This window comes from Sitophilus oryzae, unplaced genomic scaffold (assembly GCF_002938485.1).
Source record: "Sitophilus oryzae breed Bouriz unplaced genomic scaffold, Soryzae_2.0 scaffold_734_pilon_pilon, whole genome shotgun sequence".
Taxonomy (NCBI): domain Eukaryota; kingdom Metazoa; phylum Arthropoda; class Insecta; order Coleoptera; family Curculionidae; genus Sitophilus; species Sitophilus oryzae.
The window spans coordinates 617,278-629,436 of NW_022147345.1; the positions used below are offsets into that span (position 1 = coordinate 617,278).

At 35.5% G+C, this 12,159-nt stretch overlaps 1 protein-coding gene across 3 annotated transcripts in view; it reads left to right on the forward strand.

The window, feature by feature from the left end:
* Nucleotides 1–7,953, forward strand: part of LOC115888370 — a 65,962-nt gene extending 58,009 nt beyond the window's left edge. The window contains exons 8-10 of one of the 3 annotated variants that reach the window (XM_030908086.1): nucleotides 970–1,171; nucleotides 5,429–5,739; nucleotides 7,676–7,953. In XM_030908086.1, the coding sequence (XP_030763946.1) occupies nucleotides 970–1,171; nucleotides 5,429–5,739; nucleotides 7,676–7,875 (713 nt within the window). In that variant the 3' untranslated portion in view covers nucleotides 7,876–7,953. Of the gene's footprint in view, nucleotides 1–958; nucleotides 1,172–5,428; nucleotides 5,740–7,675 lie in introns of all 3 variants that reach the window. The other 2 variants (XM_030908087.1, XM_030908088.1) reach the window with 2 other exon arrangements.
* The last annotated feature ends 4,206 nt before the right edge of the window (nucleotides 7,954–12,159 follow it).

A 12,159-nucleotide genomic window follows, 5' to 3' on the forward strand; every position in this document is an offset into this window, starting at 1 on the left:
CATAATTATTTATAAATTTCGAATAGTTTTTTTAGTTAACGAAAAAAAGGCATAAAATATTGTTTGAAAATCCGATGGGCACATCAAATTTTACATTTGAGAAAAAAGGTTGGATCAGTGCTGTCCCGATTTTTTAAATACAAAAGGTGGCAACCCTGCGTGGATTACATTACTTACGTACAAATATAATGCATGGGACGTTGCCACAAGGAATCAACACTAGCTTCTACGTCCCACTAGTCAACTCGCATACTCAACAATGTTACAGTTTGTTGTTCCTTAATTTCATGATTTTCAATTGTCAGCTAAACCAGAGACGTTTATTTTTACGGTTTTGATACCTTACAAAAAACGTATGTTTGTGTCATATATCAAAAATGACGGGCTTTAGAAAATATCGGAGAACACAAACTCATTAGGGATGTGATTATCAACAACTTTTATCTGAAAACTTTTTGTCTAAAATACGATAGATAGATAATACGATAGATAGATAATAATACGATATAGATTATATTGAAATTAGGGACAATTTTTAAAATAGACAAAATTTGTTTTTTTCGAAATATCTAGCCATAGTGAGCCATGAACTTTTTCAAAAATCGAAAGGCGCAAATTTATGACCCCACAAAACTACAATTCTTTTCCCATTTAAGCGACTCTCTATCTCCGGTAGTTTCCGAGATACCCATATATAGTATTCTGGTCTTGAATTTCAAGACAAGACAAGAAATTGATTTTCAAGACAAGAATTCTTGTCTTGTGCAACACTAATCACACTCTTGCAGCGCTGTCGCCATCGCTTGTCACTCAAAGTTGATCACGTGCATCGGAAATTGTTTTTCGATCACCGTAGGTAATTGCCTACTATATAAAATAAAATTAAGACTTTTATTTTTTGTTTTGTTTTTAATAAACGTGCACAGAAAAAACGCCAAACGACCTGAAATAGGAGTAGTTTTGTTTTAGGTGTCTTTACTATTCTCTATAAGATTGTCGAGATACTGTACAGCGAGAATATTTCCGAAGTTATTGGTTCTGGAGTTAGATACATCACAGAACTTGTATTGAAGTTTTTCGGATACAAAACTGAAAACGGTAACAAGATGGAACTCAAGGTCACTGAGGATTCCCAATTTCTTTTCGACCTTTTCAGTGAAAACGGCAAGAAGTAAGTAAAATACTTATGTACAGGGTGGGTCAAATTGGACCATAATTGGACGCTTTTAAAGGGAAACGTCCTTTTCTATAGAAGATAGATGAAAACTAATATCGGTGTCTGGAGCGCAGTTTTCATCAAAAACATGATGGTGAACACCGCACATCTATATCTGTGACCGTTGTTCCCCTAGGAGATGCAAGACCTTGTCGTTGGTGGGGAAGCTCCTTGTCAGGTGCTGGAGGAATCTCCTCTAGCACTTTGGCTAGGTCTAAGAAGCATCTCATTGTCTTGTCCCTGACTGTAGTGTCGTGGCCAGGGAATTGCACCAAGACATATAACGATGCCGGACGGGGCTACCCCTGTCCGTCATACCAGGCACCCTCTACTGACTGCGGTCATGTCTCGCGGGTAGAGGGTGTGGGGGGACGAGAAGACAACCTCACCAAAAACCTAAATCCTACGATGGCGGGACGCATATTCATATTCTGCTAACGTAATACGACTTCGGCTGGATTCGTACCGGGAAGCGTTAGCAAATTATGACCATCGCAACTGCCCGTTGGCACTTAATGCCTGTTTAAGCACTAGGTGTAATTTAAATAATTTAATGATTAGATGCGTGAATGGTTAGTATTTGAAGGAAAAAAACAAAAAGTGATATGAGAACGGTTTCAAACTTCTTGAAATGCAATTTTTAACTAAAACGATGACAATAGGTCTTTTTTAACAAGGCTGCTCCGCTTTCTATTGTGTGATTATGTTCTTCATAAAAAACACAACACAAGACCATGTACTTGCAGTATCCAGTATCCATTTTCTATTAAGACATTCATTTTTGCAGGACAGTCGATATTACGAGACTTTTTTGTTGTTCGCGATTGTTAAACTTTAAAATGACAATGGTAATAGCGTCTAAGTATGTTTGTTTTTTTAGATTTTTCCAACGGTGTTCTAACAGTCGTGGTAGCTCGCCAAGCCATTTTTGTTAAATTTCCTAATTCGGTTACCCATTTCTGTAATAAATTATTTAAGTTTTTTATACCTAATATAACATTTTTTGAGTAGAGAGTCGCGTAAAGTTACGCTCTTCGATATGTTTTCAAAATGTTATAATATAGCCCTTGAGACAAAAAAAAAATTGCCATCGAAAAATATTCACAAAAGATTGACAAATGAACATGTAATCGTTTAGAGTTTTAGCTAATTTCCTTTATTATTATATTTTTGTATTATCTTCACTGGCGATGCGACCTAAGCGCCATCAGTTTCCCCTTTTAGATAGAATCCATTTCCTAACTTTGGAGAAGGATAAGTGCTCCGATTATGAAAAACAAAACATAAACTCTATGTGTTTCTCTGCAGTAAACGTTATAATCTAATATAACTTTCCAAAGCAAAAATAAACTAGTGAAGAAATTAGCTACGAATATTCCAATCATAATAATAATATTATCAATAGAATTTAATTTCTGTTATTTTATCTACAATGTTTTCACGTGTAATATTAAATCAAATTGATGTAAGGAAAACAATATGATGGCAAAAAACATGAATCTTTGCACCTGATTCATCGCTTCAAACGGCACTATGCTTCTAACGTAAATCCGAATCAAGGTCCGTGTAACCTTCCAGCAGCTTAGTTTGGATGGTAAAAAGGGACAAATCACGCGTAAACATTCGTGGTTTTCATCATACCACATATGGTGAGGTTATGTTAATAGTACCTAATTAACCCTTAACCGGCGTTGCGGAGTCCCTGGGAAAAAGTAAAAATACATTGTTTCATAACTTTCGTATTTGTCGACCAAGCGACGCGCGTCGTCTAGTAGCTTCCTATGGTGATGGTACCCGTCGGATGTTGAGACGACTTCGATCTGTTATCACGGCAAGTGCATCTAACAAACATCTTAGAGTCCGTGGGACTCCGCGACGCCGTTAGTGTAACGATATCAATTTAGTGACTATGTCTAAGAAATTAAAGGTGGCTAAAGCCACAGATCCTAACTCTGAAAAAACTATGTTAAGATGGTTTGATGAAAGTGAGAAAGAGTTTTCTGACCAAGATGGAGAACCTGAGAGCCATGTTACAACAGAAAATATTATCACAAGTGACCACGACATGGCGAGTGAGATGGCTGCCAATGAATCTGATGATCAAGATGGGACGGAGGTTACTGAAACTTTAGAGGACAGTAACACAACTGATCCAACTAAAAAATATTTCTGTTCAATCAAATATTCAAGAAAAGTGTGTGTTCAATGCATAGAAAATACCGAAGATTTCTAAATAAAAGCTATACTTTATTTGTTTTTAAACACAGCAATTTTACATTAGGAGTGGTTGTATTCTCTTTTTTTGTAGTTCCCACCTTGGTGATTACGTTTTTCAATGAGTAATGTTTTTTATTTATATTTTTCCAAACTGTATTACTTTTGGTTTGTTTGCTTTTTTTACTTCATTTTGTAAAGAATATGGCTGTAAAAATAAAAATATATTTCCTTGTAAGTGTTTAACGATGTATGTAACGAAAAAAAAATTATGTTATGATAACACTAATACAGCGCACCTGTATATTTTGCCCGCAACGCATGGAGTGCTAAAATTTCCGACCACGCCCTGTTAAGGGTTAATAAAAGTCAACTTACATCTACTTCTCTTTCAGTATCAATGTTAATTCTGAAGTCGTTCTGGCTGATCAAAATAATTGTACTCTTGAGGCCTTTGAATAGACATACCTAATGGTCAATTTTTAAACAATTTTTAATAGCTAACAACATGCAAAGCCAAATGTTTAAATGAATTATTTGAAGATTAAACAACAAACTGTGTCGGATGGCAAATACACTGCCAACGTTAGTTCAATTCAATCATATTCTCCAAACTCTAGGTTCAAACGCGAATTCAGCCGTATAAACTGCCAAAGTTAGTTCAATGTAATCATATTTTGCAAACGTTAGGCTCGAACGCTTGCGACTTTAGCCGAATATCGTATTACGTTGGCAGAATATGAATATGCTGGCGGGACCAGGTCAAAGGGATGCGTGGCTAGATAGAGGACTAGCAATTTCACGCCTCAACCTTGGGGCATTAGGGGGCACCTCATTGTATTTACAGCTAGAATAATTTCTCTCATGTTGTCGACAATAGTTGGTCGAGTTTTGTAAACACTCTCTTCTTTAACATATCCCCATAAAAAACCCAGATTAGATAAAATCAGGGGCATTTAAGTATTCTATTAATTGGTGAATGAATGCTGCATTCACCAACTAATAGGATCATATCAATCCTCTCTGATGTAGGATAAGTTTGCATTTTCGGCAAATTTCTGAGATTTTTTTTTTGTTTTAACCGACACAAAATGATAACTAGTTGTTAACCTTGGACTAATTAGACAGCTATGTTGAAGTAACGTCAGACATATCACAGCCACCTAGATTTTATCAAGTAATAAAGATCTACTCAGATCAAATCATGTAAATGAAAATATCTAGGAAAATATTTGTTTGAGGGGTAGGCAACCTTAATAGTATTTCTTTTTTTTTTTCCTTTCCAACTTTTCTTTCCTTATAGTATTTTGAGTGTTCCATTTAAAATAAAAAAGTAACATGCTTTTATACGTGACCAATGTTCAATATTAAATTTGTCTCACCCTGTATGACTTTTTGGATCAAGTTTTAATTTGAAAGTACAATAGTTAATTTAACTACATATTAGGCTATACCGGGAAAATTCCAATTTAGGTAGCTGTTATTGTAATTTATATAAAAATTGTTAATCTAGAAAATGTTAACATGTCAAAAACCTTACATTTTAGTCATATTAATCTTATAAAACTCACCTTAATTTTTCTTCCTGAATCCGAAGATTAATATACAGGTTGTTAATTTGACAGTTACTTTTAGGGGAACAGAATGGCAACGCTGCCTATTGAGAACGCATGCATTATTGATTTTTCTGCCGACTCGTCCCGTCGCGTCGTCTATCGACGAGCGGGCCGAGGTTGCCATATTTCAACCATAAAGCTCTTGCCGCGAGTAATGAACGAATTAACAACATGTATAGTGTGTTCCATTACAAAAAAACACAACTTTGATATATAACTTTATTTGTGAACACCCTGTAGAACTCTCTATATTTTTAAAATGTGCTTTGAATTAACCTACATATTATGCTCACAAAACTTCATTTCAATACTGTCGTTCTCCTTGGAGCCTCCGCGGCGTATGACAGGCGCCACCCTGTATATTAAAGGGTATATCTTTTAGGGACCCGACGAAAACCATAAAACCCCTAATAGACTTCGCGTTAGGAATGCTGGGTAAAAAGTTGATGACCGTGAAAAGCATAAACATTAAAGGCTTCGTCAATATACTTTGCAATCAGTCGATCGAGAACGGTCTGGAAATGGCGGGAAAAATTATAAAACTATTCGCTCCTTTGAATTTAGATAATATTATCAAGCCAGCATTAGCCGGTCACTTCAAAGGAGCCATGCATTTGCTGCTAGCAGATGTTGATCCAGCCTACGTCGAGGCGATCCTACCTGGAATATCTTTACCTCCTGGCACAACATTACGTAAGTAAAACTGCTATTGTTTTTACTTACAACCACATATTTATTACTGACATTACTGACTTTTAAAAAAATTGAAAGTGTCAAATTATCTACATTTCTTCCCTCTTCCATTTCCCTCACTCGGTTTTTTCTTATTTCTCGCCTCATTTAATTAAGCAAAATATTCTTGTATATAATATCTTTATTAAATACTTATCTAACATCAACAAAAATAAACAAGAAGATTAACAATAATAATTGAAGATTTTGATACATTTATTTGTTGAAATTAATGGTCAAATTTGACTTATTGTACGCGTTAATCGATATTGTTAAGCAAAAACTTAACTCCTGACTTGTGCCAGGTCTTCTAATGTCAACGAAAGACGGTAAAGAGTTTGAATTGCTACAGGAAGACGATGCGATGGCAACGATGTCTTTGAAGATATCATATTTGCGGAGTTTGGTTGGCTACAGATGCATCCACATAACCCTCATCCACAGCACTGGATTTCCATCCCCCTAGACGCTTCAGCTGTAAAATATCAGCTCCTCTATTTACCAGCAACGTAGCCGCTGTTCGTCTAAAAGCATGACCTGTGTAGGTTTTTGCATTGGGAAGTTTCAAAAAGCTATCAATTTTGTACGGAAATTTAGATATAGAATTGTATCCAAAGGGTTGATTTCAAGCTTTTTCTGATCGATATTGAACAAAAAGTCTCTCATTTTCAATATAATTTCGTAACTGTATAAATTCTTTCACAATTTCTATCCATAACTTGTGTTAGTTATCATAAATGATCTGCTCTTATTAGTTTTTGTATCGGGAATTTCTATGCAAATTTTGCTTTCTAAAATATCAATATGCGTAGTTTACATCATATGCGTAGCTCATCACTTCAACATGTCCCAGACACACCTACTATAAGCGCAACCTAAAACAGTGAAAAGAAATATTTATAAACAGAAAAAGAAAACATTTAAAAAAAACTTTACTTTACTTAACTTTTCTTTTTTTTTACTTTAATAGGAAGGAATTCTTGAGGAAAATGTCGAATAATCGTGGAATCTCAAATAATCAATAATTACAATCATATGACAATAATCTTCTCTTCTCACAAGCTAAAAGAACAGGTACATTCAGTCAAAAACAATTTATTACTCCGATTATCAACAGATTTTAGTTATCTCCTTCTAGAGCTAAGAAATAGAAAAAGCTACTGACAATCTAATTAATCCTGTCAAATGTTTAATTTGCAAAATTGAAAACTTCCTTTTTTGACCGCCTATGCGCGTCTGGGATGCGCGTTAAGTATCACAGTTTTCTGCAAAATGGTATCGTTAAATGAAACTCAACATATCGAAATTAATTAAAAAAAATTGTTTAAGTGATATTTTTAAAAGTCAATAACTCGGAAACGGTTGGTTTGAGGTGCATTGTGTTTATTTCGACTTTTGCTTAGAACCGATATATGCAATAATATACAGGGGATTCCATTAAAAAAACATTGATGTACCACGACTTTATGACCGACCCTGTATACTTAAATGTATTACTCGCTAATAGATATTTAAAAATCCTATATAAATTTTGTATTTAACTTTTTGCGGTACCTCCTATATTTTACTCACCAATAATCGATCGTTTCCATACATAACAACGACCCTGTATATTCTATTCCCATTTTCATAAACAAGCAAGGTAAAAAAATGTCACCTTTTCAATAAGCCATAAGGTCGATATACGAAAGTGGTTCGAAAAATGCAACATTTCCAATTTCGCCCTGTATTTAAGGAACTAAGAAGGCTAGGTCAAATCTATGCATCGAGAAACCTGTAAAACACACGAAAACGAATGGACACCCTGTACTCTCAAACCTAAAATCTTACTGAACTCTACAACATCCCATAATATTTATTATTTACTTATTCTTTAATATGTTTTAAATCCTTTCAGAAACGCATAATGATACTCGAGCACTGTTTCGTTTGCCCACTGAAGAAATAATCCGAAGAATTCCACAACTACATGCTATATCTAATGTATTAGACAAAACGGCCCTAGAGAATTACAATACGACCCTGTCAAAAGAAATGAAGAAAGACCGCAACTTCGACAGAGAAATCAGATTGGCTATTAGAGCGCATCTTACGTGAAGAACACAGACACTGACATTTCTGACAATGACTATAGAGAATAATGATAAGGAGAATTATTCCTGATCTTGTACAATAAAAGCGTTAGAGTATTATCTGGAGTTTTTTGTTTAATCCTAGAATACCATTTAGGAGGTTGTCTTTTATATGAAATGGCGTTCGCAAAATTAGGGCCAGGAAATAAACAATATTTTATTTAAAAGCAATCCCATCAAAAACATCGAATGTAAAAAAATGCCAAGTTTCGCAACACAATTCCTCCGCTATAAAAAGTTGTGAGATCTCATGTAAAACCAAGTCAGTTCATTTTATTTAGTCTCTCTTTTAGCACCTATTCAACAATTTTGTTATAAATTGTTAGTATCAATATTAGTCATCTTTATTTCTATAATTATTATAGTGACTTGGCAATTGTATACACGGCACCATAATTATAAAAAAAATAATCTACTATTTCGATTCCCAAGTAAATCTAAACGGTGTACTTAAGTATATTTTTTTTTAATTACTATAAAATATCATATCGTAACAAAGATGGTAGCATCTTTTCAAATGATCCCGCAACACTCTGTAACGCTGATAATATTTTAGATAGATGGAGCAGATACCTTTATATAAAAATCAAAATTTTTAAAACAAGCCTATCACCGGTCTTCCTATTACCATCACCGGAAAGTCGGTTACCACTAGCGACTAGACAGCTAACTTTTCAGCCATAAGGATATTTCGAGATTTTTTATTTTTTCCTTCCATTATAAGCTTAAAGCTACCTAAAATTCAAAACTTGAAGTTTGTGACACATTTAGAAGTACACACACCGGAAAAGTCTAGGGATATTACAATTTTATCCAGCCATCGTCAGTAATTTTATTATTTGCATTTCTGATATAATAAAATTAAAATAAACAAATGGTTTACAGAACGTATTGGAAATAAAAATGCGAAATTTACCGAATTTTTCAAATTTACCTTGATTTTTATTGAACTCAAGAAAATACACACATTTTTTTTTATTCTAAACTGTGAATTAAAAAAAAAAGATAAAACCATTTTTACTTAATAAAGGGTATAGCCTCCTCTACTGTTCATTACAGCCCTACATCGTCTCTCCATGTTCCTGATCAGGTTGTCGATCTCTTCTTGAGGTACAGCCTGCCACGCTGCATTCACGGCCCGAACCAGATCCCTACGAGTTTCACGAGGCATACCGATTCTCAAAATTCTTCTTTGGACCGCGTCCCGTACGTGCTCGATGGGGTTGAGGTCAGGAGATTGTGCCGGCCAGGGTAAGATGTTTAATTGATGAGCATTAATAAACGCACTTACCACTCTGGCTGTATGAGGCCGTGCATTGTCATGCATGAGAATGAAGTTTCTCCCAAAATCATTGGAATATGGTAACACGACAGGCTCAAGAATTAAATCACGATATGTGATTCCTGTTAGAAACCTTTCAAGAAAAACGAGATCGGTTTTTCGGCCTAACTGGACTCCTCCCCAGACCATAACTGTTCCACCTTGATAAGGGTGCACCTCCTGAACATGATCCAACCGAATAAGATTTCCCGGTTCTCTCCATACCCTAAGCCTTCTCCAATCCGGATGAATTCCAAAACGTAACTCATCCGTGAAGAGAACATTGGCCCATTGTTCATTCGACCACTGAACATGATCTTGAGCCCACAAATATCATACCTCTCGATTTCCTCTCGTTAAGGGTTGAGCTCTCCAGGGTCGTTTGCTTCTTAAGTTGACCTCTCATCTATTGCGAACAGTGTCAGGACTAACGGTTACATTATGTGTTACGGCGTCGAGCATTTAATTGTAAAAAATGATCTTGCTGAGGCGTAGTAATGCGATGTCGCCTTGTATGCCTTTCAGCAACATCACCACTTTCACGGTAGCGTGCACTTAATCGCGATATTACACTTTGCGTTGTATTTAATGCTCTAGCTACGTCGATTTGGCGCATTCCAGCTTCGAGCATACCCATGGCCCTTAGCATTTCGTCTCTGTTAAGATGTCTACGCTCCATAATGTCGTTTAATACTAAACAAAGTTATTTGAATGAATTCTGGCCAGTTATCATAAAAACATAGCCAGTAGAGGTGAAATTCGAACAATTGATGCTAGGTGCTTTTTATACATTTGACAAAAAATGCACAAACACTTCTGCAAATATCCCAAATTTAGAAATAACTAGTGTGACTACTTCGTTTCAATCGAAGTAGAAAGAATCGGCCTACAAATATGTGGTTGTTTATTCAAAACATTTATTTTTAACTTTAATAAAATGATATCCCTAGATTTTTCCAGTGTGTGTACTTAGAATTTTGATGACGGCGAGTGAGTCACTGGCGAAGTTAAACAAGTTTGACTAGAAAAAAAATCATAATCCTTGAATTATTGTTTAAGATATGTATTTAATATTTTACAATCAGAATATTAACGAAAATAAAATAAAAAAATATGCCCCGAGGCAGCCTCGAACTCGGGCCTCCCGGTGTACTAGCGGAATAATTTCGCGCCGTGCTATCAAGCCTTGCTCGATATGTTCAAGTCTAACATTTAAAGGTGGGTATTCACTTGCAACAAAACACTCCGAACGAACCAAACGCGCCGCGCACTCCAAACAATCTGCAACAAAACATTTTCCGGGTGCGCTCTGAACGACCTGCAACAAAACATTTTGCGCGGAGCGTTCCGCCTGTTTTCCGTGTTCGCTGCGTTCCCACCAGTAATCAGTGTTAGTGTTTGTCGACTTGGATGCATCTGATATTACCATAGCAGGTGCTTTTTTAATTATAGAGGCATTAGCGGGTAACAAAAAAGAGAATGAACGAAAAATGTGGACAAGACGACTCTTTTTGCGCCGTCAAATATGGCTTTAGGTACTTAGTGACCTCTAGATTATATGCATATAAAAAATTTTACAAGGATGGCTGCAAAAGATTTTGAGAATCTAATATGCTTAGTAGGTCCTAGTTGCGGTGCACCCTATATTATTAGCAATTGCCACCCAAGCATCATGCTTCTTTACTTTGTTATAATATGTCCCATTTGTCGGGTCCCATAAAATAGGCTGCTCTCAAACTCATCAATTAACTCTAAACACTTTTCTCTGTTCCACTCCATAACTAGGCACAGTTTAAAAGCACAACAAACACAACGAACGTTCAAAACTGCCGTATCCACTGAACACCGGCCAACGAACAAATTCTTTTGAGCAAATCCCGTTTACCGACAAGCTTCGGAAAATGTTTGGCGCGTTCAGTTCGGTTCGGCGCAACGCAACGTACTGTGCAACAACACTACACAAATTTGTTACAGCGCGCGCGGCACGTTTGGTTCGTTCGGAGTGTTTTGTTGCAAGTGAATGAACCTTACATATTAAATTAAAAAAATAAATAGGGACTTCATCACATTTTTCCTTTGGTTATAAGCTTAAAGCTACCTAAAATTCTAAATTTTGAGTTTGTGACACATCTAGAAGTACCATTGCGATAAAAAAAGTAGTACAAGAATTAGTAGTCCCAGATAGAACTGCTGGTCTATAAGGATATTGAGAAGTGGATATCGTTGAACAATACAATTATGCCACCTAACTTTTTAGGCGTTACCATGAATTTGGTAATAATTGGTAGGTATACGTGGCGAAATAAAAGTATAAAAAATTTACCTACCTTTTAAAAATGGGCAATTTTTCAAGTTTTTTTTAAATTTTACTATAGACCAGCAGATTAAATCATATTTTGCTGTACTACTTTTTTTTATCGCAATGGTACCTTAGAATTTTGATGATCTGTCAGTAAGTCAATGTCAAAATTAAACAAATTTGTCAAGCGATAATTCATGAATTATGAGGGATAATTACTAGATATTTTAGTAACCTAGCCAGCTATAGTATGTCTTCAAGTGTAGTGAAAATTAATATTCTTGCTTTATCCACAACGAAGTTACAGGGTGGTCAAAAGTGCCGCTAATACCTTCCAGAAAAGGATGGTACGGCTGCGCTCGACTTGGCGGAGGCAATGCTGTGCCCCCATATGAAAAAAGGCGTGAATTTAAGAAATTGTTTTGAAATAAAAAATTGTTTATTTCGTGGTACTAATTTTTTCTTTAACGCAAACGACATTTCATAGATAACATAAGGACGCAAATCTACCGCATGTTGTCTTTTATATTTTGCATATCTTATGTTTATATAATCTTTTGTTTAAAAGCAATTAAAAAGACGTGTGAATTTAAAAAAAATCTTTTAAATAAAAGAACGGTTATACGCAA